This window comes from Haliotis rufescens, unplaced genomic scaffold, assembly GCF_023055435.1.
Source record: "Haliotis rufescens isolate VD_foot unplaced genomic scaffold, xgHalRufe1.0.p SCAF_22, whole genome shotgun sequence".
NCBI classification, from domain to species: Eukaryota; Metazoa; Mollusca; class Gastropoda; order Lepetellida; family Haliotidae; genus Haliotis; species Haliotis rufescens.
In genome coordinates, this window is record NW_025963913.1 from 9,458,542 (window position 1) to 9,486,358 (window position 27,817).

General features: G+C 39.3%; 1 protein-coding gene across 3 annotated transcripts in view; it reads right to left on the minus strand.

Moving 5' to 3' along the window:
• Positions 1 to 27,817, minus strand: part of LOC124114452 (ankyrin repeat domain-containing protein 26-like) — a 792,436-nt gene that overhangs the window by 337,332 nt on the left and 427,287 nt on the right. For all 3 annotated transcript variants that reach the window (XM_046475021.2, XM_046475020.2, XM_046475019.2), the window contains 5 exons: positions 26,459 to 26,539; positions 19,611 to 19,709; positions 14,177 to 14,261; positions 12,045 to 12,185; positions 10,484 to 10,573 (listed from right to left, as the gene is read on the minus strand). In XM_046475021.2, the coding sequence (XP_046330977.2) occupies positions 10,484 to 10,573; positions 12,045 to 12,185; positions 14,177 to 14,261; positions 19,611 to 19,709; positions 26,459 to 26,539 (496 nt within the window). The remainder of the gene's footprint in view (positions 1 to 10,483; positions 10,574 to 12,044; positions 12,186 to 14,176; positions 14,262 to 19,610; positions 19,710 to 26,458; positions 26,540 to 27,817) is intronic.

The window sequence follows — 27,817 nt, forward strand, 5'->3', positions numbered from 1 at the left end:
CACTGGTGGCGCTTCGGTGAAGCCCAGAAAAATTCCAGTTCGACAAGGGTGGAAACTTGTCTTTTAGAGCCAGTTAACTCCCTTGCCTCAGGAAGATGAAGAACATTAGGTCAACTGTCTCATGGGGGACGTTCAGTAATGACTTGGGGGGGGTGATATCACACAATTGCATGACCACATTGTTCCCAGGCAGTGACACATCCATCCAGAATAATGGATGTCACCACTTGTCATGAGCACTCAACAATATAACAATATAATCATAACATTCAAAATACTTCAAAAATAGGCATTTAAGTTGCTTTTTGATAAGGGTTTGTTGAGTTATTTATGTGTGGTGTTTCTTTGGTTTGTTTAATGCCTTGGATTGCGTGTATTTTGCGCCATATTGTTCTTGTGTCTGTGTGATGGTTTATTTCTTCGCAGAATTTTTTCCAGTTTTTAGTTTTTGCTGTTTTGACAAGGTTAAGTACTTGGTGATTTAGTTGATGTGCTCTCTTTACATGTTTGTAGTCTCGTTTAGCTTTGTTAAATGCAGTTTTGCGTTTGTTTCTAGTCTTTTTAATTTCCTCAGTCCACCGAGGTACCGTGGGTTTGACTATTTTGGGTGTTCTGAAGGGGATTGTTTTTTTTTAGCTATGTTTATTATGCATTCTGTTAAGTTTTGGCAGTATTTTCCTGGGTTTTTATTTTCGAGGTCCACTGGGTTAACCTGTTTACATAATGTTTTGGAAATTGTACCAGTCGGCTTTGTTGTAATTGAATTTTGGTTCTTGGGGTTCATTTGGGGTTTGGATGTTTCCCATCGTTATATGTAGCCTAGCCTTCACTCGTCACACTGAAGACCTGGGTTCGATTCCCGACATCGGTACAATGTGTGAAGCCCATTTCTGGTGTCCCCCACCGTGATATTGCTGCAACATTTCTAAAAGCGGCATAAAACCAAACTCACTCACTCACTCACTCACTCACTCACTCATCTGTATGCAATAGGTTTATCCTTATGCAGAAAGCATCCACTGCCAGATTGATAACTTCCCATTTCCAACACAATGATGTGAAGGGTATGCATTGCAGGCTCCCATAACACACAGGCTAGATAAGGACCGAAAGGGGCTCGTCAACTGATCTCTCACACATCTGTGCATAGTGACAGGAAGGTCAAGGGAGGATGCAAAGGAAATTTTGCTTATATTCTGAGTTTACAATTCCATCAACCTTCAGCCAGAATTTTTCTAAATCTCATGGAAAATCTATCTTATTCAATATAATATATACTATGAAATATAATATGACAGTTTTATATGTGTTATTTGTAAATATTGAACAATAGTTATCATTGTTAATAATTCTATGAATACTACGTCTAGTACATCTCTGCCATAAATCTTGTATTTTGGCTTCAATCACACTAACTAACATTTATAGATTTTCAACAGACGTCCTCTTCACTGTCAATCACACAATGAGTTGTCGCCAAGTAACTCTTTTAACTACCCAAGCCATGGCGGGAACATCACTTTTTTCCCTCATCTACTATCAGAGGTAGATGAATTGGGGAGGTGGGAGGGAGTACTTTGTAATAGAGGTAGTATTCTTAGAATTATGAACAATGATAACTATTGTTCGATAATTCCTAGGAAACTTCTACCTCTCTTACATCTCAGCCAGAATATAGCAGAGTGGGATCTGTGACTTTAATAACGGCGATCATAATAAACCTGGATTTGTGACTTTAATAACGGCGATTGCATCACTTCATGTTACGTCAAATCCCCTTTTTTCATAATGACGTCTCTCCAGGTCTATTTCTACCAAAAGACGTCATTTCTAGAAACTACTTGTTCTACTAAAACTGATGTCCATGCAGCAAAACTCCTGGTTAGGGCTCTGATTTCGTGAGCTGAGCAGAATCCGATACATTGTGTCGAATTCTGAGCCTGTGTATATCTTGATGCAACTGTAGCTTTTAGCCATCCTGTTACAAGACAATGTGGGTCTGTAGCAGAGCTCTGATTGGACATAAGAGTCTGTCTGGGTGATCCACTGTTGGTCCTAATGCAGGAATTGTATACTGTCTACGGCCCAACGGTCCCATTGTGGTAAGATTAATTCTTGGCTACGAAGTCTGGGAGTGATCTTAAGAGTTGTTCAGGTCCAATTTTTGGTCATGGGTAAGACTAGAATAGTCTAAGGCATGTAACTCTGAAACTCTTGCTTGCTATTTCTATGGCTAGGAGAAAGATGTTTTCTGGCTTTTTGGAGTAGGGTAGCTTTAGCCATGGGCTCGTAAGGTTCTGTTAACAAAGCCGATAGATTCCACTTAGGGAAGATACGAGAGGAGTTTGAGTATCTTCTGAAGAAAGGATCTCATTAGTCTTTTGAGAATGGGATGGTTTCCGACTGATAATCTGTTATGTTGAAGTACAGAATGAAGGGATCTGTAACCTTCTATCGTCCTGTGACGGAATTTGTTGTCTTGATGCAGATGAAGCAGAAAATCCGCTACCATAGGGATTGATATAGCATTAGTTAAAATCCCTAGTCGTCTTCTCCACTGGACAAACTTGTCCAATCTGTTGTCATATAAGGGAGAATGAAGGTTTCCACAATCTTGCCACAGCTTCTGAGGCAAGCTCAGAGTATCCGGATGTCTACATCTTCTGCGTGATAACTTCCAGGCGGTTAGATGTAGGCTGGGCAGATTTTCGTGGAACTTGTTGGACTTGGGTTGTCGTAGCAGATCTCGACGAAGTGGTAATTGGATAGGTTCCTCCATTAGTAGTCTGGGGAACTAAGCCCTGCTGGGCCATATTGGAGCCTTCAGTATTATTACCCAATCCGTCTCCTCCGCCTGGTGGATGACCTTGTACGCAAATAGATTGGTCTAATCCATCGATAGTGCGTTGATCTGGTGAGCTCTTGGGTCGGGAACCGGACTGACAATTTGGAAGTTGGTTGTTCTGGCAGGTGGCAAATACATCCAGGTGTGGTGTGTCCCATAACATGGTTATCCAAGCAAAGATCTCAGGATGTAAGGTCCATTCTGTTGCCACTATTCTCCCCTGGCAAGAAAGGCTGTCGGCCAGTATGTTCAGTTTCCCGGGTATATGTCTTGCTTCCATCTGACAGGAGTCTGCCAAGGCAAACAATCGTGTAGTCTCCGTCATCAGGGAGCTGGATCTGTATCCTCCCTGCTTCTGAATATACACCACTACTGTGGTGTTGTCCATGGCTGTGAGAACTGATGATAGGGACAGATGTATCTTCGATTCCAGGATAGTGTTCTTTGGAATTCATATCCCTGGAGTTGATATGAAGGTTCTTCTCTTCTGTGGGGGCAGTCGGGTAGCTTAGTGGTTAATGTGTTCACTCATCATGCTGAAGACCCGGGTTCGATTGCCAACTTTGGTACAATGTGTGGCCTATTTCTGGTGTCCCCTGCCGTGATATTGCTGGAATATTGCTAAAACGGCGTAAAACCATACTCACTCACTCACTCTTCTGTGTTCCACGATCCCAGTACTGTAAGATTGTCCATATGAGCTCCCAATCCCAAATCTGACGCTTCTGTGAATAGATGGTGTTCTGACATCGGATAAGTCAGAGGGATGCCGCTCATCACATGATCTCTGTGATTCCACCAATGGGGGTCTCATAGTAATCTGGAAGGTAACTGAGTCTGAAACTAGGCCGTGAGATCGAATAGAGTTGATCTATGTCTGAAGGTCATATCCTGAAGAGACATCCACTACCTTTGAGACCTGCTGCTAGGTGATATGGATTGAATCATCATAATAGTCTTGACAAATTGATCTTTGGTGGCAGTAACAGATATCTTTTGTTGAGGGTCTTTAGGTCAATAATCATCCTCATCTCGGTTGTATTCTTTTTTGGGACTAAGAATACCGGAGAATAAAATCCCTTGGTATTGTTGGTCTCCATTATATTCCGAATGGCTCGCTTCTATAGTGGCTTCTTGACGGCCAGATCTGCTGCTGCTAATAAGGAGATAAACATACTGTGTTTTCAATGTAGAGCTAGGTTACCTGTAGATTTAACCCTGCTAAATTGAATTTGGAACCGAACGCGCAGTGTGAGGTTTCAAATGTTAAATTTAGCGTGGTTAAATCTACAGGTAACCTAGCTCTACATTGAAAACACAGTATGTTCATCTCCATTCTACAATGACTAAATAAAACGCGAACTATTTGGTGTCAGCAAATACACTGAGTGAAGCGGCATGGGTTGAGTTCAGTGTTTTGAGTCGGTTATCGATCTGAATTACGGAATCACCGAACAAAATATGGTGCTGTATATACTCAAGCAGTTTGTTTACACCGTTATACTTCACTCGAACATATGACAGGCATTGAAAGCATAGAAGCACGGCAACTTGGTAAGCTAACATGAGGTGGGCATCCCTAAAGAAAACAAAGCAAGCTTTGCAAGGCTTTCACTCTACATCGCATGGGTTGGAGAACACCCGTTTCTGGAGTTAAAAACAAGACTCAAAAACGTAAAATGCTTCGCGGAAAAACGCACGTGAAATCCGTGATTCGAAGTCCAGCTGTGGCTTCGAAATCCATGTACTAATCAGTCGAGCCTGGGTTGTCAAAGGGGCAACATATCCATTATTCCCGGTAAGGGATGTTTTGTTGGGCTCGGCTCAAAGCTGATCTTGGTTAGGTCAGACTGTTGTCAGATGGGCAACAGGAGAAACTAGTCCCAGTAAGGGACCTTGAATTTATGTTTAACAGAAACAACTGTTAGAAAAAGCAAACAACATGTCTCCATTGTTTGGGAGACGATTGTAAATACATTTGTAAATACTTGTGGGATAATTAAAGGTGTAAAAGTTAATTTTGTCTTTTCATTTTGGATGGTTAACGAATCATCACTTCATTTATTGGTAGCAGAGCGTGGTTTGTTTTGAAAATGAGTTTCTGAAGTAATTTGAAACTGTTTGATATTGTTATCACTAAGTTGAACTGAAGTCAAGCCTCAAAGGCAGTATTTGAGTTTTATATGCACTTTTGTTTAGGCTGTTAAAATGTCCTATTTGGATTATGTGGAATATGTTCCCAATGAGCATAGAGCTCAAGGGATAGATGAGCACGATATCGGCCAGATAATTCGTGGTTTAAAACATCAAAAGGCAAAAGCTAAAACAGCCTTTACAAAAGCAAAAAATCGTCTGTGTAGTTTAGTTGAGGATCAAGATGAACCATCCCGTCAAGCAGTACGAGATGGTATTGATCAGGTCAATTCATTACAGGTTGAGGCAATAGATATCATGGTTAAATTATCAAGTGCTTATGATAGTATTGACGAAAAACAAAATGTCAGAAAGACTGATTATGAAATTTCCTGTATGGAAGATGAAGCAGCTGAAGCTGTTGGTGATGCACAGGAATATTTAGATAGTTCTCGCAGTCGAAAAAATGCATCTAGTCATAAATCTACAGCCAGTCGTAGATCAAATACTGTACAATCACACAAATCACAAGCACATGAGGGTTCGTCTCAAAGGAGACCACCACGTGACCATGAACTGGAAACACGTGTTCTGTCTCAAAGGCAACAAACACATGAGTCAATACCTAACTTAAACGCACATGATAATGGTTCTTCTCACAGAAGAAATGAACGTGCGTCAAATCATGAGGTCAAACAATCTAGAGATTCGGAAAGGTCAGGGTATGACACTGCTGAACGTTGTCTTAGAAATGACTATGTAAATTATAGCACAGCCATCGGCAATGACATGTGAAAGCAGTTAAAGCGTGTATCCATTCCAGTCTTTTCAGGAAATGTAAAAACTTATGAAAGCTGGAAAGCTGCTTTCATGACGTGCATTGACATGGCTCCTGCTACCCCCGAATACAAACTTCTCCAGTTACGTCAATATCTATCAGGTGAAGCTCTTAAAGTTGTTGAAAGCTTGGGACATAGTGCTGTTGCATATGATGTCGCCCTAGAGCGACTTGATAGGAAATATGGCGGTAAGAGACGTCAGATTGCCATTCAGTTAGATCAGTTAAGCAATTTCAAACCCATTCGTGAAGGTCAAGCACATGATGTCGAATTATTTGCAGACATCTTAGACATTGCAGTGGTGAATTTGCGAGAGCAGGATAGGGTAGAGGAGTTGGGCAATGGATTACTCTATGCTACACTATTAAAGAAAATGACTGAATCAATGGTCGCTCGTTATGAAAGATGGGTTTATGAACTTAGCAGACAGCATTCTGTTGAGTCATTGCGTGAATGGGTTATGCAAGAGGCAGAATTCCTGACAACTGCTTCTGAAATTATTCACGGTGTTGTTCCAAAGAACAGGTCAGATCAAAAGTTTAGCAATTCAGAGCAAAAGAAGAAGTTGTCTTCTACCTTTCTTAGCTCTAAGGTTGAATCTAGTGAGGCAAAAAGATGCATCCTATGTCATGAAGGACACGATATATGGGCGTGTAGTGTATTTCTGGCCATGAAGGTGGAAGATAGGTGGAACGCAGCTAAAAAAGCAAATCTTTGTTTCCACTGTCTTGGCAAAGGTCATCACAACAAAAGTTGTAAACGTATGAATCTGTGTGGTATTAATGGATGCAGAAAAGCCCACAACCGATTACTTCACAGACAACCTGAAAATACAACCTTTGATTCAACCGCTTCGCATCTCACAACGGGAGATAAAAAAGCTACTGCTCGAAATAGTGCTTCTTCAGATGGTGAAATGGTTTCCACTGAAGATAGATCTCATGCTACATTGCCTCACGTTAAGCAGAAACATGTAACTGCTCTAAGAACTGTACCGGTTGTTTTGTCTAGTGAAGGTAAACGCATCATTGTTAATGCCTTATTAGATGATGCTAGTACAAGATCGTACATTAATGCAGAAATTGCAGCAGAAATGGGTTTGCAAGGTCAACTACAGAAAATCTCTGTAAATGTTCTCAATGGTAAAATTGAAACCTTTCAAACAAAACCAGTGGAGTTTACACTTAAAAGCTTAGATGGTGTTGTCAATATGCAATTTGCAGCTCTTACAGCAAACAGAGTAACAGGCAATATGACAACCATTGACTGGCAGAAGTGCAAGCATAAGTGGAGTCATCTGAAAAACATTGAATTCCCTAGCACAAATTATGGATCCACTGTTGACTTGCTAATAGGCATTGATTACCTAGAACTCCATTGCTGTTATGAGGAAGTTTGTGGTAAACCTGGAGAGCCCATAGCAAGGAGGACACCTTTGGGCTGGACATGTATTGGCAATGTTGGAAAGCAAACACCTCTTCAGACATCTTTTGTGGATGCTTATTTCACGGCTGATAATGAACTTGATCATTTGATGCAAAAATTCTGGGAAGTTGAAGATATCAAATCTGACTTTCCCTCTACATGGACTCCAGATGATAGGTTGGCTGTAGACAAAGTCCAAAGTACACTTATGTTTGATGAAGGGCGTTACAAAATAGGAATCCCTTGGAAAGAAAAAAGTAGATGTTTGCCTAACAACTATGAAATGGCAGCCAGTCGTCTCAGAAGTATAGAGAAAAAGCTTATGAAAAATCCAAATGTTGCCACTGAATATGAAAATGTCATCCAACAGTATTTGTCTAAGGAATACATTCGCAAAGTAAATGTGGATGAAATATCTGAAGGAAAGTGGTATTTGCCACATTTCCCAATCATGAAACCTGACAGAGCAACAACTAAGGTACGCTTAGTGTTCGATGCATCTGCTAGATATGAAGGCATGTCCTTGAATGATGCAATTTATTCAGGTCCCAAATTGCAGCGTGAACTGTTTGATGTACTGCTCCGTTTCAGAAAGCATCCTGTTGCAGTTATGTGTGATATTGAAGCAATGTATCTCCAGATTGAAATGCTTCAAGCAGATAGACCCTATCATAGATTTCTGTGGCGTTCTATGAAAACGGTTGGGCCTATAGAAGTATATGAGTGGAGTAGAGTAGTATTTGGAGTAACATTATCTCCATTTCTTGCACAGTATGTCACTCAAGAACATGCCAGGTCATATGCATCAGAGTTCCCTTTAGCAGCTGAAACCGTGTTAAACTCAACTTACATGGATGATGGCATGGACTCGGTTGAGACTGAAGAAATAGGTGTTGAGCTCTATCAACAGTTATCAGAGTTGTGGTCTAAAGCTGGTATGCATGCTCGAAAATGGTTGTCAAATTCGTTGAAGGTACTTGAACACATTCCTGAAGGCGACAGGGTATCTGAAGTAGATATTAGCAAAGGCTACTTACCTTCATTGAAGACACTTGGGCTTCTATGACATGCTGAAAAAGATACATTTGTATTCAAATCTGACTTATTTGAAAAAGGAGGCAAAATTACCAAAAGGACATTTCTCAGCACAATAGCAAAACTCTTTGATCCTTTGGGTTTCATTTGTCCATTCACAATCACTGCTAAGATATTGTTGCAGGAATCATGGATGATAGGCTATGGATGGGATGATGACATCAATGGTGATCTAAAAGACAAGATATCATTGTGGCTTAGAGAAGTGAATGATATGCATGGTGTTGAAGTTCCACGATGTCTTTTTAAAGACTACTCGGGAAGTGCATTTTATCATGTATTTGTTGATGCATCACGAGAGGCTTATGGTGCAGCTGTCTATGCTGTTCATACTGACTCTGATGGTAAAACAACAAGTCAGTTAGTTGCTGCTAAAAGTCGGGTAGCACCATTGAAAGCTGTGAGTATCCCACGTTTGGAGCTAATGGCTGCAGTTATTGGACTTGAGCTTGCAGTTGCAGTTGTCAAAGCAATGAACTTTGACCTGAAGAGTGTGATATTCTGGTCAGACAGCAATAATGTGCTCTGTTGGATAAAAAGCAACAGCCGTTCATTCAAAACATTCGTTGCCAACAGAATTGGAAAAATACAAGCTGCAACTAATCCCTCTCAGTGGAATTATGTCCCTTCAGAATTGAATCCTGCAGACATGATATCCCGTGGTGTATCATCTTCTATTATGCTAAACAGCATGTGGTGGTGCGGACCAGATTTCCTACAGCAAGGGGAAAATAACTGGCCAAAACAAAAGGTGACCTCCCTTCAGAAAAAGTCCAATAGCGCTATCTTAAAAAGTAACAGTGCTTACGTTATTGATAACTGCATTGAAGATGAATGCCGATTAGAGCCAGCACGATATTCCAGTTGGACAAAACTCACTAGAGTAAACGCTTGGGTCTACCGCTTTTTCCACAACTGTTCTGTTTCAAAGGAGTTGGCAAATGTAGGTGAATTATCTGCGGAAGAGATTGAAGATGCTGAGACAAAAATAATCTGCAAAGTTCAACAAACATGTTTCTCAGATGAGTATCAAGCTTTATCAAAAGGAAAACAATCGTCTCCCAAACATTTCGCATGAGTTCTCTGTCATCAATGACTGGAGTAAGACTGATTATTTTGGATTTGGAAGACAATGGTTTTCAACAATGGTCACCATTATGACGTCATATCGCTCATTGTGACGCGGCGATGCGGCCGTCAAACCAGCTGTTTCAATCAGAGGGGGTTTATTGTGATTTAATAGCCTCTGATTGACCAATCAGAATCGAGTAAATTCCAAATTCATGGTAGAATTTGGCTCTCACTAGATGATATCTGCATCCGACGGCATGTCTTCAGGATAGGATGTTTCCTGAAATGTAGCTCAGATGAGGGAGGACAGATGGCATTCCTCTCTGCGGATTTTGGCCATTTCTTCATCCAGAACTGCAAGCTCTTTACCATCTTCTGTTGCTGCTGAAATAGTTGGTGAATCAGACTCATAGAGAGTCCAGGAGATGGGGGGATATCCGGGGAGTTGGAGACTGATTTCTCAGCCGTGATGTTTTCCACCTTCTTCTTGGCGGCCTCCCGTCTCTTGGCCTTAGTTGTAGTCACGGCCATCTTTCAGAAGATCTTATCTTCTGTGTTGACGCACTTCTCACATTATTACAAGTAGTGCCTCTGAACTTCATGCAGAGCTTTCATGAGGATCTCTCGTGACCATGAAGCCGCCACACTAACACCCCGGGGTAGAGGGAGACTGCATTTTGACCTCACAAAGAGCAACAAAGCACCAGCTATACTTACATGTGTGCTATATCTTCCAGCAGCAAAATTAATGTATACTTATATGTCTGTTATTATAGAAAACTATCAGAACAATCTTAGATTAATGTGACTTACTACCAAGTGCTAGATCGTTACTACTACAATAGGTGTTGACTCTAGCACACACAGGAAAAAAGTGTTGTTGTTGCCATTATGACGTCATGGCTTGGGTAGTTACGAGACTACTTGGCGACACCTAGTTGTGCGTGTAATTGGCAGTAAAGAGGACATCTGTTGAAAATCTGAAAACTTTAGTTAGTGTGATTGATGCCGAAATACAGGATTTATGGCAGAGATGTAATGGAGGTAGAAGTTATGTAAGAATTAATGTACTTACTTGTAAAGTAAATAGCTCAGCTTTAAGAGTCTCACTGACATCTATCTTATCTTCAAAACTTTCTTCAGTACAAAGAGATTTGTTCTCCACCTGAAACATGAGTATTAAAAGCATAAGACCCAAGTGGTTGCTTGTGAAAGCAAATAATGACAAGGGTGAATCTTCTTTTTTTTCTGACTGTGTTAATATTAAGACTGTCATAAAGGTGTCGTAGCAAAAATAATTATTTGTTCAATATGTATTCTTGAAGCAGTCTTCTAATAGACATAAGTAGGACATTAGTATTCGTCAGTTAGCGTATACTACAATATGGTTTGCAATAACTGGTGACAGTATTGGTGTCATGCATGCTGCAGAGGAAACCAGACAGTCTCTGGAAAACGTCAAGGTAAGTTGCACATGTGATTGTCACATGATTTTCTTGTCTATTTGATATGGTCTTTTATTTTAACAGCTTTCAAATTCATGTCATAAAAGGGCCAAATTTAGGGTGGATGTAAACAAAATTACTGTAAGAACTTTCAAGAGAGATAAAAAATAAGTCAGAACTGGTTCTGACACTGGGAATTTCAATGAACATGTTTTTTTGCCTCAAGTATAATGGAATGAAGAAACTGTTCAAAAGTGCACTTTCTCAATTAATGAAAGTGAACAGAAAAAGGTCTTTACAGAATAGTGCTAATAATTTCAATCAGGGTTGGGATTATAGTATCCAGGCCCGTGAAGATCCGGGGTAGTATAGGTTTTCAGGAACCCATGCTTGTAAAAGGTGACTATCCTTTTTGAAAGGGGCGACTAATGGGATCGGGTGTCCATTTTACGAACAAGGGGATTAATTTTGGTATTTCCCGCATATTCTCACGATCCTGACGTCAATTATCTGTACCTTTTCTCCTTATACCGATTGTCATAACTCTCCCACTTGTCGGTTATGATCGTTTGGCCACTGTGTTTATCTGCGGAGCCAAGCTACATACATGGGGAACTGGACACTTCCATGGGTTGCTGAAGACCTTTATTCTACCCCGGATCTTCATGGGCTCATCCTTAATGAGGCTGTATATATCTCATATAAGAAATAAACGTGCCCCTCCCTGCAGTGTTTTATTGTATGATAAACAAGTCCCACTGGTCATTTATTTCTTAGATAAACCACGCTTCATTCTTCATTGTTCTTTGCGATATATATCACGTACATATAGATATATCCAAGATTGTATACTGTAACAAAATTATTTTACAAAATACAGACTTACTGACAAATATTCTAATTACCTGAACATAAGAGTATGCATGAATTTTATTCAAGGGAATTTACTATATTTGTCACCATCACTGAGACAGCCCAGCTTACTTTGCCTCCTTAAAAGTTGTTTTTGTTTAGCAAAGTTTTAAAAGTAAGGTTTTGTTGCAATAGTTTAAAGACAGCTTCAACAATAGCTATTATGGCAGTCTTAAATCTTGTTGAAAGTCATGCTTATGATAAAGTCAGAATCTTACAATTATGGAAATGGCTTTGTCGCTTTTACTTAGCAAAGACTGCTAACAGATTTCTACTCACAAGTTGGGATACAGCCTTAACCTTTTCCTTCTGTAATTGTTCCTGGAATTTAGATTGTTCTTCATTGATCTTCTCCTGCAGCAAACGTGTCTCTCGTTCATGGTCAAGTTGCTGCTCAAGCTCCTCATGTTCACTCTCCAACTGAATAAATAAGATGAGCTAAAGGAATAGTCCTTCAAAAGTTTAAAAATATAGGACTGAAACTTATTTTCAAATTGTGTGCTACCTTGCATGCTTATAGACTCAAAATGAGGGAGATTGTGACATTATCGACAAAACATGAAAACAAAAATCTTACAGAAATGATTTAGAGCACAGAATAGCAAAGTAAACAATTTTCCAAGTGCTACACTATAAACTTTTGGTGAGAGGGCAAGGCTATGGACATGTCTGAACAGGATTCACTCAACTTGTTAAACAAACTTTAGAACGCTTACAGAAGACAAAAGATCTGACTCACAGCTGTCAAATTCACCATAATTGCCGTTCATACACAAGTAACACTTCCCTGACAATGATTGAAAGAGTAGTATTGAACCTTATGCAAGCTTCATTATTATATCATCACGTCTTCCTTGACTGCTTATCAAAAGATGCAGCCAGGCCCGCTAGCTCACATGGATATTGTTATGTGGCAGTTGGGACTCATGTAAATATTTTTGTAGTAATTGTCAGCGGCATCAAATGATTGTAGCGGGAGTAAAATCAAACAACAGTTGTCATCTTTCATACTGTAAATCTTGAAATTAACATGAGCGTGAATTAAATGCGAAAAATGCAAGTGGTCCTTGTTCGCATTTATGAAACTTCACATTTATGTCTCTGAAATGACTATCAACAATAAGACAGCCTCACTACACACTTTGGATAGCGGAAATACCAATTTGAATATAAACACAAACAAGGTTTACTGAGCAGCAGTTGTAACAAGTATAACAATACTTGATTGAGTGAGTGAGTGAGTATGGTTTTACGCCGCTTTTAGCAATATTCCAGCAATATTCCGGCGGGGGACACCAGAAATGGGCTTCACACATTGTACCCATGTTGGGAATTGAACCCAGGTCTTCGATGGACGAGTGAATGTTTTAACCACTAGGCTACCCGACCGCCCCGTCATTTAAAGAATAGGAATTACACAATAGGCATCCGGTGAGTTATCACTGCTGGGGTCAAGAGTTCTACCCACTCATGTCAAACTAGGCATCATTGACAACTCCAATCAGTGAATGGTTGTTGGTTCAAATAGTTTTATTGCCTTTGAACTTCCCTAATGCCAGTCAACAGAATAAACATATAAACTGTGAGTTGTTGTTAGGAATTATGTCACTGTTTTTTGTTATTACAGAAGTGCTTTACTCAGTGCTAATAAGCAGCGCTATTTGGTATTTGATTGGATTAAGTTAAGGATATGTATAATTGCAATGGGGATGGTGTGGAGGGAGTCGCATTTTTGGCTGGGGGTCAGCAATCGTTTTAATTTGGAGATGCATAAATTTCAAGATTTACAGTATATCAAAGAATAACTACCTCTATTACACCTTTGTCATAAATCCATAATTTTGGCTACCACCACACCATAAAAGTCTTCAGATTTTCAACAGAAGTCCTCAACACTGTCAAATACCCAAAACTAGTTGTGGAAGTAACAGTTTCTTGCTAGCCTTCTTCATGCTCATGAGTGAGGTAGAAAACCTCACTTCTTCCAAATCTGATAGGTGGGTGGGATTACTCCTGATGCAAAGAGATAGTATTGTTTGAATTATTAACAATGACAACTATTGTTTTGATGTCTATTACATCATTGCCAGAATATACCAGAGGGACTGGTGGGTTCTGACATCTCGCAATACCATGGATAGTTAACAATTTGGTTTAGTTACTTTCGTAAAAATTAGCAATTTTGGCAGACCTAATGATTCTTAACAAATCAGTTTCCATTGTTAACACTTATTAGATCAACAAACTATTGCAAATCACCTCATAAGCCCCGGTTTTGGAATGATTGCAAAGTATGCAGTATATTCTCACAAAAAGACTTATATTTGCACCCCAGTCCCCATTGAAGTCATTCACTGAACTTTGGCATATAGGTCCTGCCTGCTTTGAACAAATTGATCGTACAAGTGTACCTCTCTAATCCTGTTGTTGACAGCTCTCATTTCCATCTGCATGTTTCTCTTCTCAAGTTCAACCTTCTGCTTGTCTTCAATGGAGCTGTCAAGATGTAAATTAGGCAAAATGTAATCATCAGCATATATACATATGCATACCCACTTCCATTCTTTTGGCTAATACTCATATATTTTTTTACGAACTTTCTAAACCTTTTTCATGGTGCTATCTTAAGAATAATTTAAGAAAATACTTTCTTACTTTTCAGACTTGAACCATCCCCATCTCACCTTTTCCTGAATGTCCCAAAACTTTCCCAACAAAATCTGATGAGTAATATCCATTTTCATCATTGATCCCTAATATTTTCTATTGCAGTTGAAGTTAGACCTATGTTAGAACCCCAAACAATAAATAAGAAGCATTTTTGACTTAACAATATCACTTCCTGTTAAATGACATCACTTCCTGTTAAAAAACATCACTGCGTGTTTAACCACAGTGGTAGGCGTCCGCCTGGAGAGTGGCAGGTCCGGGGTTCGTTCCATGGCCGCATTATACCAAAAGACGTTAAAAGATGGTACTTGTTGTTACCCTGTTTGGTGCTTGGCATTAAAGGGGCACTAATCTCTGGCTTCTTCTTGGCTGTCTGACACTAGCCGCTAGGGCTCACTAGCAGCCGTGAGTCGATTTGCTCGCTCACGCAAATGAGCATGACAAGAGCCTGGGCTACTGTCTGCAAGGACAGCATAAATAAACTTGGAGGCAATATTTGTTTTTCACATTTTTGAACACTGATTGGTTAACCGTGATCTATGAAGATTTCGACAAAGGGCACATGTTAATTAATTTCTTCAGCCTAAACAAACAAAACAAACGGCGGAAGCTCATCGGATTTCGTTGTTTGGAAATATCCCTGATGGTTACAGTTAAATAATAAAAAAAACAATCCTTGAGTGAAAGCATTTTCGGATTTCGGATTGCATGGATAATACGATTACTACTCCATTGTTGTCATCCATGTTTTCTGGTAAAACCCTACACTTGTGTATTTTGGTGCAGCCCCTCCTCTTTGGAAGCGAGTATACAAGGAGTTTGACAATTGACTAGCACACCTGAAAGAAAAAGTGGACAGCGGGAAATGACGACAATGCAGTACCTGGATGCCGTTGCTAAACTCAATTACCGGTAACCATTACTAAAAGTGTCTAATTAGTTGGATGTCTGACAGATGGGAGGACACCCTCAGATTACCTGATAAAGGTTCCCATTTGGCATTTCTTGTGTTGTTCAATCTAAACCCAGGTTTGAAGTGAGGCAAAATGTGTGTTATATAATATACATGTAGCAGCCCAGCAAGAGATGAACGATCAGTCGATTTACCTTTATGTAAAACAACGGATCATTCCTAGACATCAAAGGATCAACAGAAAGTATGTTGATTAATTACTGTTATCTTGCACAGTGGATATGTCAAAAGTGTTTACATGTGTAGATTTACTAAAGCAAAGGTAATACACTCATATCATGACAATAGTTGTCACGTGGGCTTTCTCAGCTGCCCTTTTAGACTTGACACCTACGTGAAACAACTGAAACAAACTAACAGACCAGCTGTCTCCATACAATCTATGTTCTGATTAAGCCTTATGGTGACCAGCTGTGCAGGTGCAGTCAATGGTGGACAATGGCATTCACAGTTACTGTTCCACCTGTACTGTCTTCGAGCTTGCTCTCTGGTGATGGTTGCTGCAACTTGGCACTTCCTCATAAACCCTGTTGTGAGTTTCCCAGTGGTATCCATCAATGTGTGTCCAAACGGTTAGACTTCTTCCTACTGGGCTTGGGTGGCTGTGGCTAAGGGCTCTTGGTAGCAAGCTCTCCGTGTGAAAACCGTGCTGGGTTGCCAGCCAAGCTCAACTCCATGACATCCAAATCTATACAGGAACAGAGGCTTACCAATCCCACCATGCGACACCCCTATAGCAAAGGTGTCTAATTCTTCCCATGAACCCATGGTCAGACGTCTGGCCTCTTGACAGGGGAATGTTTCTGAGTCAAGACGGTTGTTGATCTTGATAGTGATGGTGGTCAGCTGCTTGTCAAACAAAGCCTGCATAGCTGCCTGTTGAGTCTTAATTAACTGCTTAAAATCACTGAAGTACTTGTAGAGGTGGCTTGAGGCTTGCTACTATTTGATCTTGGATGATGCAGGTGGAGGTTTCCCCTTAGAACAAGATCACATCTTTGACAGTGGAGACACAAAATACACAGGGATAAACAAGGTCACAGAATGAGAGGCGCACAGGGTGGGGACATCTCTATTCTAGCATACGGAGAGAATCTCTGCAATTCCAACAGGTTGAGTGCAGAGTCCTGGAGATCTTGTATGTCCCTCCCTCAATGCACCATCCTTCCCACAACATGTCACCAAATAACTATAATGTGATAATTTCTTTAGTCAACCAAATAATAAGACACTAAGTATGTTAAGAAAATCTGCAATAAATAAATGTTCATTTTACAGAAATTACATTTTCCTGTCTTATGCACTTGGCAATGGAAACTAATATCCATACAACTTATAATGGATAGTTGAAGATTTTTATAGTTTGATGACAGCCAAGATACAGGATTGCAATGTTGTAATAAAGGTTGAGTATTTGCAGGAATTCTAAAGGATTTCTGATGTTCTTACAACCAATACAAAATCCTTCTAGAAGAGCACACGTCACATTTCAGCTTTTCCTGAAATGACACAAACTGGTCATGATCGGAGGGGCATGAGTCATCATTCAGCTTGTCCCGGAATGACACGAGTTGGTCACAAAAGTGTATATGTACTCACTGTATATTTATGAAGTCAAAAGTTTAAAGGGACAGGATGTCGACCGTTCAGAAGCTTGTTTGTTAATGTAACGCACCTGGGTAGTGTTGTTTGGATTATTTACGAGTTGGGTCAGAACAGAAGCGTGTTAATATTTAAGTATCAGCAACTCCAAACAAGTTACGGCTACACAAGTTCACCAGCTAAAATAACGAGTTGAACACAGAAATGTATAAACACAAAAGATTTAATTACTTTACAATATTTAAATAGATCTAGCACTTATAAACTTTCTGTCTAAACTATTGCAGCAATTATAATTACGATTACTTCTAATTTACATTTAATATTCACCAGAAAGTGATGGAAGTTGAAAATCTGTGACCTGCCACAAGCAAAAACTGACATGGATCCTCACCCCTCACACGATGACATCATAATCAATTACCAATCACACAAACTGGCGCCATGTCTAAAAATAGATAACCCCCCCTATTGTATCAGTAAACAATAGCAGTGTTCGAAATACCTGCCTGCCCGACCGTCCGAGACGGGTTGATTTCAACTCGGGCTGCCAGATTTTCAAATCCCCCTGCCCGACGGTCAGGTTATATTTCATATGTAAAAATATTCTAAATATTTCCCGATGATAAGCATTAATTCACATGTAAAGATGAATGATAAAATGTAACCAAAAAGAAACCCCATTACCTTATCCTGAGAAACATATGATTATAGTGGGCAGGCAGGTTTTGGTCAGGGCTGGCAAGTATTTCAGCTAGCCAGTCCTGTGGTCTGGCTGAAATTTTTGGGAGTTTCATACCCTGACAATAGCCAATTAGCCCCAAGCTTATTCTGTTTCTGATCCCTTGCCAACACTGAAGTGCCATGACCAGACTTTTCTCTTGTTTTGAAACAAACTCACTTATTCTAAAATAAGAACAAACAACAAGCCTTTCAGTACATATTGTTTTGCATAATTATATCGATAAAATACTACAACTGTGACAGTGAGTTGCATGACAATATAGCTTTTCACTTCAAAGTGGCCATTTATGGCTATCTCTCTGGAGGGCTTCGATGACCAGACGTGGAGGATAAATACATAAATGGAAATAGTTTTTCACACTCTAAATGAAGGCAAAATATTTCATGACATGACATTATCTAAATGTGTAGACTCATCCCAAATGCAACAGATGAAAAACACATGAATGGATTGTTCAAGATGTGACAATATGACAGAGATACTAGGCTGGCCACAAGGAACTCTGGGTCTTGAGAGTGATTGGCTTCAGTAAGTATTTTGTAACTCAGTCGTAACAGACACATTCTCTTCAGTGTGCGGCCAGTTTACTCTGCACAGAACTTGGGTTGTCGGCAACTGTTTTGGTTCGAGAATTGAATCGGGCATGTGATTACACACTTGGAAATTATTTCATGAATGATTCAAAAACACACAGAACCGTTGACGTACTGTCCCTTTAAAATGTCAAAAAAGACAGTCACTTAACAAAGGTTGCTGTCAGCATTGATATTCACAGATTGTGCTGCATAACTACTGAAGACTAAAATATTACAAACAAAATTTGAACAAAATACCATATCTCGCAATGTTATCGAGTAACAATTGAAGTAAATTTGTGTTCTAAAGTAGAGTCCAAAAAATGCAAGCCAACTTTCATGACTATCTTATTCACAAATTTACCAAGCTTGGTATTGGTAAGTCATCTTCACTTGCAACCTTTGATCTTGTTCTGATTCATGAGGATTGCACATTATGTGAGTCTGGAATATTGACAGTAGCAGGTGACCTCGCCTGGGTCGACACTACCAAACTGACTGTCGTTCATTTCCCAATGAACGTCAGTATGCCACGTGATTACGTTGTCAATCGCGCGGAGACATACAGAACTACTTTAGGGGAATTCCTCAATGTCTAAAAAGAACATTCAAAATCATAAGGGAAAACTGGAGCGACATCGATTCAGGCTGCGAATGATGCAGGCTTTGAAGTCAGACAGATCATGTATATGACGGGTCACCGAAATGAAGCGTCCATTCAAAGCTACAACAGAGAATGCTTGACTTACCAAAAGAAATCACTGAGCTCTACACTGTCGTGTATTGCTTTGGGAAATCCAACCGCGCCACCTCAAGCGGTAATCCCTGTCATCTGCAGCCATAGTATGACTCAAACACACACCCTAAGTTCAAAGAATGTTAATATCAATCCATTTTCAGCTTCAGCTGGGTCTGGATTTCTTTCCAACGCTACCTTTACTGGGTGCAACTTGTATTTCAAGTGAATGACATTGCCACAGCCGCCATTATCTGCCATTTGTAAAACCAAGGGATGTCAGTTCAAATGGAATGTTTGTGACGGATGACGTCAGGACTCTCCGGGATTATATAGTTCACTTTAAATAATTTAAGTTTGATGTTTAATGGATTGTATGTAATGATTTATGCATCTGTCAATATAAGGATTGAAGTTGTATTTGTTGACGTTCATCAGCTGATGAAGACAGTGCCTCGCGTGAGCAAATTTACCATGAAGCGAGAAATTAGATGCAGCCGACAAATGAGCACCTAATTTCACTACGGCTTCTATAAAATTATACCTGGTATATTTATCTTCTTTTCGCTTTAGCTGGTCTTTAGTTTTCTCCAGCAGAACTTCAGCATTACGTCGTTTCTCTTCCTCCTCTGTGATGTTGTACCTGTGTGACACAAACAATGACTCAGTGTACAATATTGAATTATCTTTATACTGGAAGGTATCGATAAGAGCACACATGTTTAGGTACCTGAATTGAATCAATATTTTTCATATTTGATGTCATCATTTCTAAAATGTTAATAAACATAGTTCATGAATGCATAAATGTGACATAAGCAAGTGTGACATATCCTTTAGCCTGCTGAATTGTTTTCACACTCCTTAGCCCTGCCTGCTGAATTAATTAAAACGGCTAGTGACGCACTCTGTCGAACTGGTTCAACAGTATCGACAGTAGCATTGAGAGCTTAAAAGAGGGTAGGGGAATTCAAACCGTTGCTGCTTCATAAAACATTTGAATCAATATTTTGCACATTAATACCTGATAGAAGAATATATATTTTCTTATAAAAATATCCTAACATTTCCAAACATACAGAGGTTAAGACCAAAGACACATATAAATATTCACCAATCCGAATTTCAAGCGTTTTGGATGAATATTTTTGATATTCAAACATACAAATCCCCTGTCGCAATGCTAGCAGACATACAATAATCAAACATGGCGCGCTTTGCCCAACCTTAGCATCAAATAAATTTTCTTATAAATTGTATATTTATATACTTATCCTATCTCACACTATGCATTTCTTCTTATTCTTTGATCCTGGTGTGGATACGACCTAGAACAAGGTTTCCAGCTTGAAAAAACACCAATTACCCCAACACTTCCCATACATCACAAAGTCACCACTGTGATCATGGGTCACTGCAATCCTGTGCGACACGACCCCTGCGATCAGATCACCTGACACATCCAGCACCCTCATTCTCAATCTAGAGCGTACAGGCTAGTGTAACTGTGATGCGTGGATAGATAAGTATAAGTTCTAAATTTTCTAATAAATTGTATATTTATACACTTGTCCTATCTCACACTATCCCACGGTTAGAAGGTGGGGTGCATATACCCTAGCTTGTAAGGACCTCAACCGTGAGATGTACATGAGGAAGCTGGAACTAATCAAGAAAATTCAAAGGATTTTACAAGGATTATTGAAAAACCTGCTGCCAAGAGAGATACATCATGACATCAGGGAATCATGTGTTCCATGGTTTTACACAGGACGCCATTCCAAGAAACGACCGCGTAACAATGAGCCAGGCGAAACCTTGTGTTTTGCTACAAACACCCCATCCCTGACCAGTAGGTTCTAAAAGACAGACTTTACACATACGCTTCCAAGGACTTAAAGGCTGACCATCTTGGCATCTCTTTTTTCGCTTCGTCAACCTATCAAACTTACGTAGAGATTGAATAAGGTAAGAAGAAGGAGAGGAAACGATCGACAATGCCTGTTTTTCACACAGGTCTTCAATCTAATACTGAGACATCACATGCGCAAGACAGAGGTGAGCAGGGAGAAGATCGGGACACCAATAAACAAATGGCCACACCGGATGGTTGCTTCTATGGCGTAGACTGAAGTCCCAACAGACAAGCATATTTTCCCTCCCTCTGGGAGCATGGCTGGGAAACCTGATTAAACATAAGCAATAATAAAGTAACATAAAGACTTTATTGCATGATATACAGGATACCAGACACGATACTTATAGCACGTTGGGCATCCTCATCTGTGCTGTCTGGCTGCTGTGAGCTGTTGGGCCAAAGCAAGAGGGCCAAGGTGATGAAGACCTTTGACATCGGCGACCAAGACATCCCAAAGGTAGTGGGAGGCAAAGATTGTATCAGAACGCCAGAAACATCTCTCCATAATGGCTGAGAGTGTGCAATTACTATGCAACGCCAAGGTGGAAGCCACTGCCCTCATTTCATGAGGATTGGAGGCAACTGGGGGTGGTAGTCCCGCAAATGTGTAGGCCCTGAGGATGATAGAATGCAGCCAAAAGGACGCTTTGAAATCATCGTTTTTCCGTCCAAATAACGTTGTTATTTGACATCGGAATTTATTGGGAGGAAACAATATCATCAGCTCCTCCCTTTCTTGATTGACATTGTCAATCAAGCAACAGCATCAACTGGTATTTCTACTTCTCAGATTTCATTGGTCAGTTCTCGCGTGTTAGATTACAGGACGCTGTACTCAAAGCACTTAGCGGAAGTACTGAAATCAATCGTTCGGCGCATGCGAGATTTTGCGTATTGTTTCCTAGATTTAATGTCACCACTATTTGACAATGCTTCATAAACACAGTCTAGTGATAAGTTCGGAATCGTACAATGTCGCTTAAATTTATGGCACATACTTAATCGGCACGCATTTCCCATTAACTAATACAATGATAACTGTAATAATTTTAGTCAAAATAATTAGGAAAGCGCAAGGCTCAGGAACGTCTGAGTAGATTTAAAAAAAGAAAAAAGATTTATACTTTCGCAAATATGCAAACGAATATCAATTGGCTTTTAAAACTTATTTTGTAGAAGTTGAACTTGGTATATATTGTCAGATATTATATGCATATATGTTTTTCCGATATTGCTTGTTTTAATGTTTATTAACAGTTTTAAGGTTCGTCCGCCCAGTTTCAAATTTCAAACTGGTGACGTCTATTCAGACTAATGCTTAGTCTCTAAAACTGTATAGGCTTGAAAGAAAGAAGTTACTCAATTTAAATTGAAGAGGAGCCCCAGTGATATGGCGGATTCCGAGATGAACCTATTCTATGGATATCTTGGCTGCCACCCAAACTGATCCAAACGGGACCCAAAAGCTTATTGTATGCTACATAGTCATATGGAAGTGGACCAGAATTATACATTGTATTCCAACTGATTCTGTTCTTGCATTTACTTTTAAATCAGGACAAAAGACTTAAATTTAAACTACTGAAGCACCCAAACACAAGGCTGTCATCAAGCGCTGGTGCAGACGTGATGCATCGTAAAAACTGTATCTTGATGTCTTCAGAAATATAATTGCTTGCAATATTTATACTACGAGATGGTAAGGCTAAAGCTTACACACCGGTGGAACGTAGACAATACCGCTAATACAGATATATGAATGTTAATACTAAAGACAAACACTCATTAATTTTGCAGTGACGATATAACACTTATACACGTTTATTGGTAACTTTAATTAGTTTTGCTCTTCCTTTTAATAACTTCGTTTTCACATATACATGTAGCAATACCCGATTAGCCTGTCATACATAATTATAGGGCAGTTTTCAATCTTGTACTGACTTACTCTGGTGTTCCTGAGCAAACCTTATTGGCTTGGGTGTTTTCCCCATTTTCTGGTAATCCTATTATTACTTTAATTTTATCTAATGACACCCTGTTCTCTGGAACACGGCTCCATGACTATCCATTACAATTAAGATGAACATTCAGTTCAAGTAAATGAATGAGCTTGTTTTGACGCCACAGTCAGTCACAGACTGCGGTTTGATTACACACTTCTACCAGGTCGAACATCGTGGATCCTCATTTTCTACCTAAAGAGAATCATAGTTCATATGCTAATCCATCTACAAATACCTTTCCCCTCAAGCAAGATGACCTTACTTCTTGTTAAATCCATCATCTCACCATCCCCAACGCACGCACGGACCAAAATAACCTCGACAGGAAATACTGCTGATAGCCTCTGGTAACACCGCCGCGCTACCGCAAAATGTGCGTCCAACTCTGCAGGGGGCATTCTCAGTGGCTTTTTTGATTACCCAATAAAGTCAATTCAAAGTCTCACGGTTGTGAAGAAGTTAACAACTCTCCGCAACTCTCACCTCCTGACCAGGTGAACTTCTTAGTGCATACTGATACCATTGTAAAATTCAAGGATGCCCTTCTTTCTGTGATGTTTTGACAGATGAAATATATTGCATTATAATCTCTGTTTGCTGATATTTAATATGTACATATTGTAAAATATTTACGATATTTTAAATGTGGAAATCGATGCATGCAATGCAATATGAACATGAGTGCAGATGTATGAAGGCGGTTATAGTTATGGTGCAATGGATGTTGGGGAATGGTAGGAGGGTGTATGTGTGTAAGCACGAATACCTACACATGAGGGCGGATATAGTTATAGTTCGATGGATGTTGGGGAATGGTGGGAGGATGGATTATGTATGTAAGCATGCGCATGGATCCATGATGGCTGACGTAGACATAATGAGATGGTTGTAGGGATATGGTAAGGAAAGATGAATGCGATGTGTTCGTGCGTGCTTGCATGTGTTGTGATACGAGGGTTGGCGAACATGTTGTGAGATGATTGTGTAAGTTAAGTGGTTGAGGATGTGGCAGGTATGAGTATTGATACATGCAGACTTGGGGTTGGGGGACTGGGTTGTGCCTGTACTGATGTCTTTTGTTTCACTCATTTATAGTGTTTTCTTTTACTCAATAAATGTTTTACGCATTTTAATGACTGAAAATGTAGTGTCACAAAGGTAATACTGGCCGGGCATTCTACCCGAACTATGTAGCCATTTTTATGCTGTACAATTCTTCTTCACTCACACACACACACACACACACACACACACAAAGTTGTTTAGTCAAATGTATTCTCGAGAGTCAGTAAGAAACTAGAAATAACTTCCTTTGTTCTGTAAACCTCACCTCTTCCTTTTTAGAATGAGGTTTCACATTTGTAAAATGATCAACTCAACATCAATTTAACTGCCCTCACCCCCTGCTCTTTTCCGATCCCATATTGCAAAGCAGGTGACCCACAAGGAGGAATATGGCCCTCCCTCAGTCCAGTTATAGTGTGCCTAGCACAATATGTTGTGAATACGTAGCCTTGCTGTGGCCAAACATTTTGTAACAATTTGGCAAACTTTGATATGTAAACAGCAAATATAATTTCAGTTTTATTTCATCTTAATATATCAGTTGAATCTCACTTGACCTGTGAAGATCCGGTTTAGAATAGGTCTTCAGCAACCCATGCCTGCCGTTAGAGGCGACTATGCTTGTCATAAGATGCGATTGAAGGGAGCGGGTTGTCGGGCTCGCTAACTTGGTTGATGCATGTCATTGAAAACGAAAAAAAACGGATCCTACTTATTTTGTGAATACCATAACAATAAATTAAACCAATTAGATTGTTTGAGCTAGCATGAATATAAAAACATAATTAGCAAGTCGATAGTCATAATTACCTCTGTTGGTCCCACGTGAAATGTTCTTCATGAATACTGTAAATCATTAAATTAACGTAATAATAAATCTGAACATTAATGCATGTATAGAACACTGGCCTAAAATGGGCCATGACATTTATGAGAGTAGCCTTGTAAAAATCACTGTAGACTCACAATTCAATAATGTAGTATTGGCTGAAAGACGTTCGACCGAAATAATATCATTTGCTAACTTCAACTGTTCATCTAATTTCCATTAATGTATGTTACATAGTTATGTCATGGGCTTCTTCATTGAATGTATAGTGTGGAGGACTACTTCAGTTGAGGATAAGTAACATAAATAATGATGATATTATTATGATATTATGATATTATTGTCATTATTATTCCTACAGATTATTAAAAAAAAGTTATTATGTTTTCATATTAAAGAGAAAGAGGTATGGAGATTGTGGAGATTATGTTTAGCATCAGCATTGTTAACATAATTCTTAAAGATATTATGTTTTGTTTGTCTGTTGTTTAATGCCACACTCAGCAACTTAGGAATATGACAACATACATACATTTAGGTTCAGTTGTATTACTAAATTTGTATTATTTTGCAAATGTTACAGAGACCTGCTAAAGTGATATAAACATGTATAGTAGCTATTCTTAAAAGTAAGCATACGTTTCAGATTTATCAACCAGAAATATTGCACACCAAAGGATAATCATATATCATGACACTATTCTACGTCGAAGTCAACGATATTTGTGTATGCTATTGCTACATGATTGGTTATGACACGGATATGTCATGATAAAGCAATGAGAAATTGGCATTTGATGATATAAGATAGCTACATGATAAATCACAAAGAACAAAGAAGAAGGAAGCGTTATTTATTTCAAGATGAAACATTGTTCTATCATGACGTCATTTATGGAGATTCGAACATGCACTCACAACTTGAGGACATCGTAAATTTGATGTTATTTTTTAGAGGGAAGTGTCTAGTGAGTTCTTCCCAATAGATGTAGCTGATGAAGGTAGATAAATGCAATGCCCGAACAATCACATCCAAAAGTCGAACGAGAACTTGAGTATGGACTGCTTCTCAAACCCCTTTTTGACGATCCCTTGGCAGTGAAGAAAATGAGTGACAGGTTTCATGCTCCTGGTGAATGACAACAGGGCCACGGTAGAGTATCCCCTTGAAGATGAATCGAAGATATCTCTGTTTATCCAGATAGATGGAGGGACTGACCACGTAATCTCCCGGTCGAATAATCGTCCAAAGAAGTATGATCAAACCATGCGAAAGTGGCGGTGTCTCAAGAACTGCGCATTTGAATGTCTTCTATCATTTCCATTTTTGACTCATGTGCATATGGCAGTACCGCTCTACCGCTCTAGTGAACAGTTGCTTGTTACCCTACATTCAGACATTGTTCTTTCCATGTGAAATAATTGTATTCAGTGCAGTAAATGGTTTGACCACTTCCCTTTGTATCTTGTATGTCAGAATAAATTTGGCCTTTTTGAGTATAACTGACTAATGTTCATTCTGTATAATCCTGCTCTTTGGACCAAACAAGCTTAAAGATACACTTTCCACTTACTGTAGACTTCTGATGCTGGCCTCATTATCAAGCTTTGCCTGCTCCAGAAACGATTTCTGTTGTGTCAAAAGTTCAACTTTTCTGTAAAAAAATAGAATAGAATAAAACAAGCATGAAATAATCATATCCCCCGCCAATATGACATGTCCAGTTGTGTGCAATGCATAATATTTATTTAATGATCATTGAGAGCAGGGGTCACAATGAGTTGAACTGAGAAGTACAGCACCACTTATATGATGATCTGAGCAGTAGACTGGAGTCTGGAATGCTACAGCACTGGCATGATCAGTAAACAACAAGTCCAGTGTAGCTCCAAGACAGTGAGTTTGAAAGTGAATGAATAAAAGTAATTTTCCTCACATTAAAGAAATATTCAATTTTAGTTTTATTTCGTGTTACCACCATGCAATGCCGTGAAGTATGCTGGTTCGGATGCCATTTGTAAATTGTGTTTTCACAATAATTCACATTATACCCTGTCCAAGTTCCTTTGTCAATTGGTATACATCTCAATTAGGTAATTATGGTAATGATTCTCGGACAATGGTTTTTGTAGAATATGTAAACGGTTTCCGAGTTAAGCACTTTCTAAGGAAACATTTGTAACAACTCCCAAACTATCAAAAGGCACCAGTTTACCAGTAGACCTATTTATGTACCAAGTTTGGTGAAGAAATATTGCAAGGTTTTCATGATCTGTGCCAAGTTTGGTGATTTTCAGTGTAAGTCAAAAGCTGTTGCCAGGGAAACTCGAAAAATAAAAAAAAATTAAATCCCAAACTATCAATAGGCACCTGTTTACCACTAGACCTATTCACATGCCAAGTTTGGTGAAGAAATATTGTACAGTTTTCAAGATCTGCTTGAGAAACGAGCACTACCGCCATTTTTCAGTCCAAGTAAAAGTTGTTGCCAGGGAAACTCGAAAAATAACTTTTTCAAATATCCCAAACTATCAAAAGGCAACTGTTTACCACTAGACCAATCTATGTGCCAAGTTCTATTTGGATGGCTATCACAAAAAGACAGTGAGCATGAAATGTGTAGTGTGTCAATCTGTTGATGAAGTGAGGGAGATATGGAGCAATGTGACAAGAAAGTCCAAGAAAACCTTCATTGACTATCAGCTGCAACAGAGAAAGACCAGAGGGGGGACCCAACCATCAGAACCAAGTCAGACCACTTAGTGAATTATTGAGATAATGTAAGACTAGATAAGTGTCGGGAGCATATTTGGGGGTTAGAATCAGAAATACTTCCAAGTAAGTGCTTTGAGAGCAAAATATTTTACAAAAACTTAATTCTATACTAAAATAAGTGTGTACCTTGAACTGTTTTGAAAGAATGTGCTTGCCT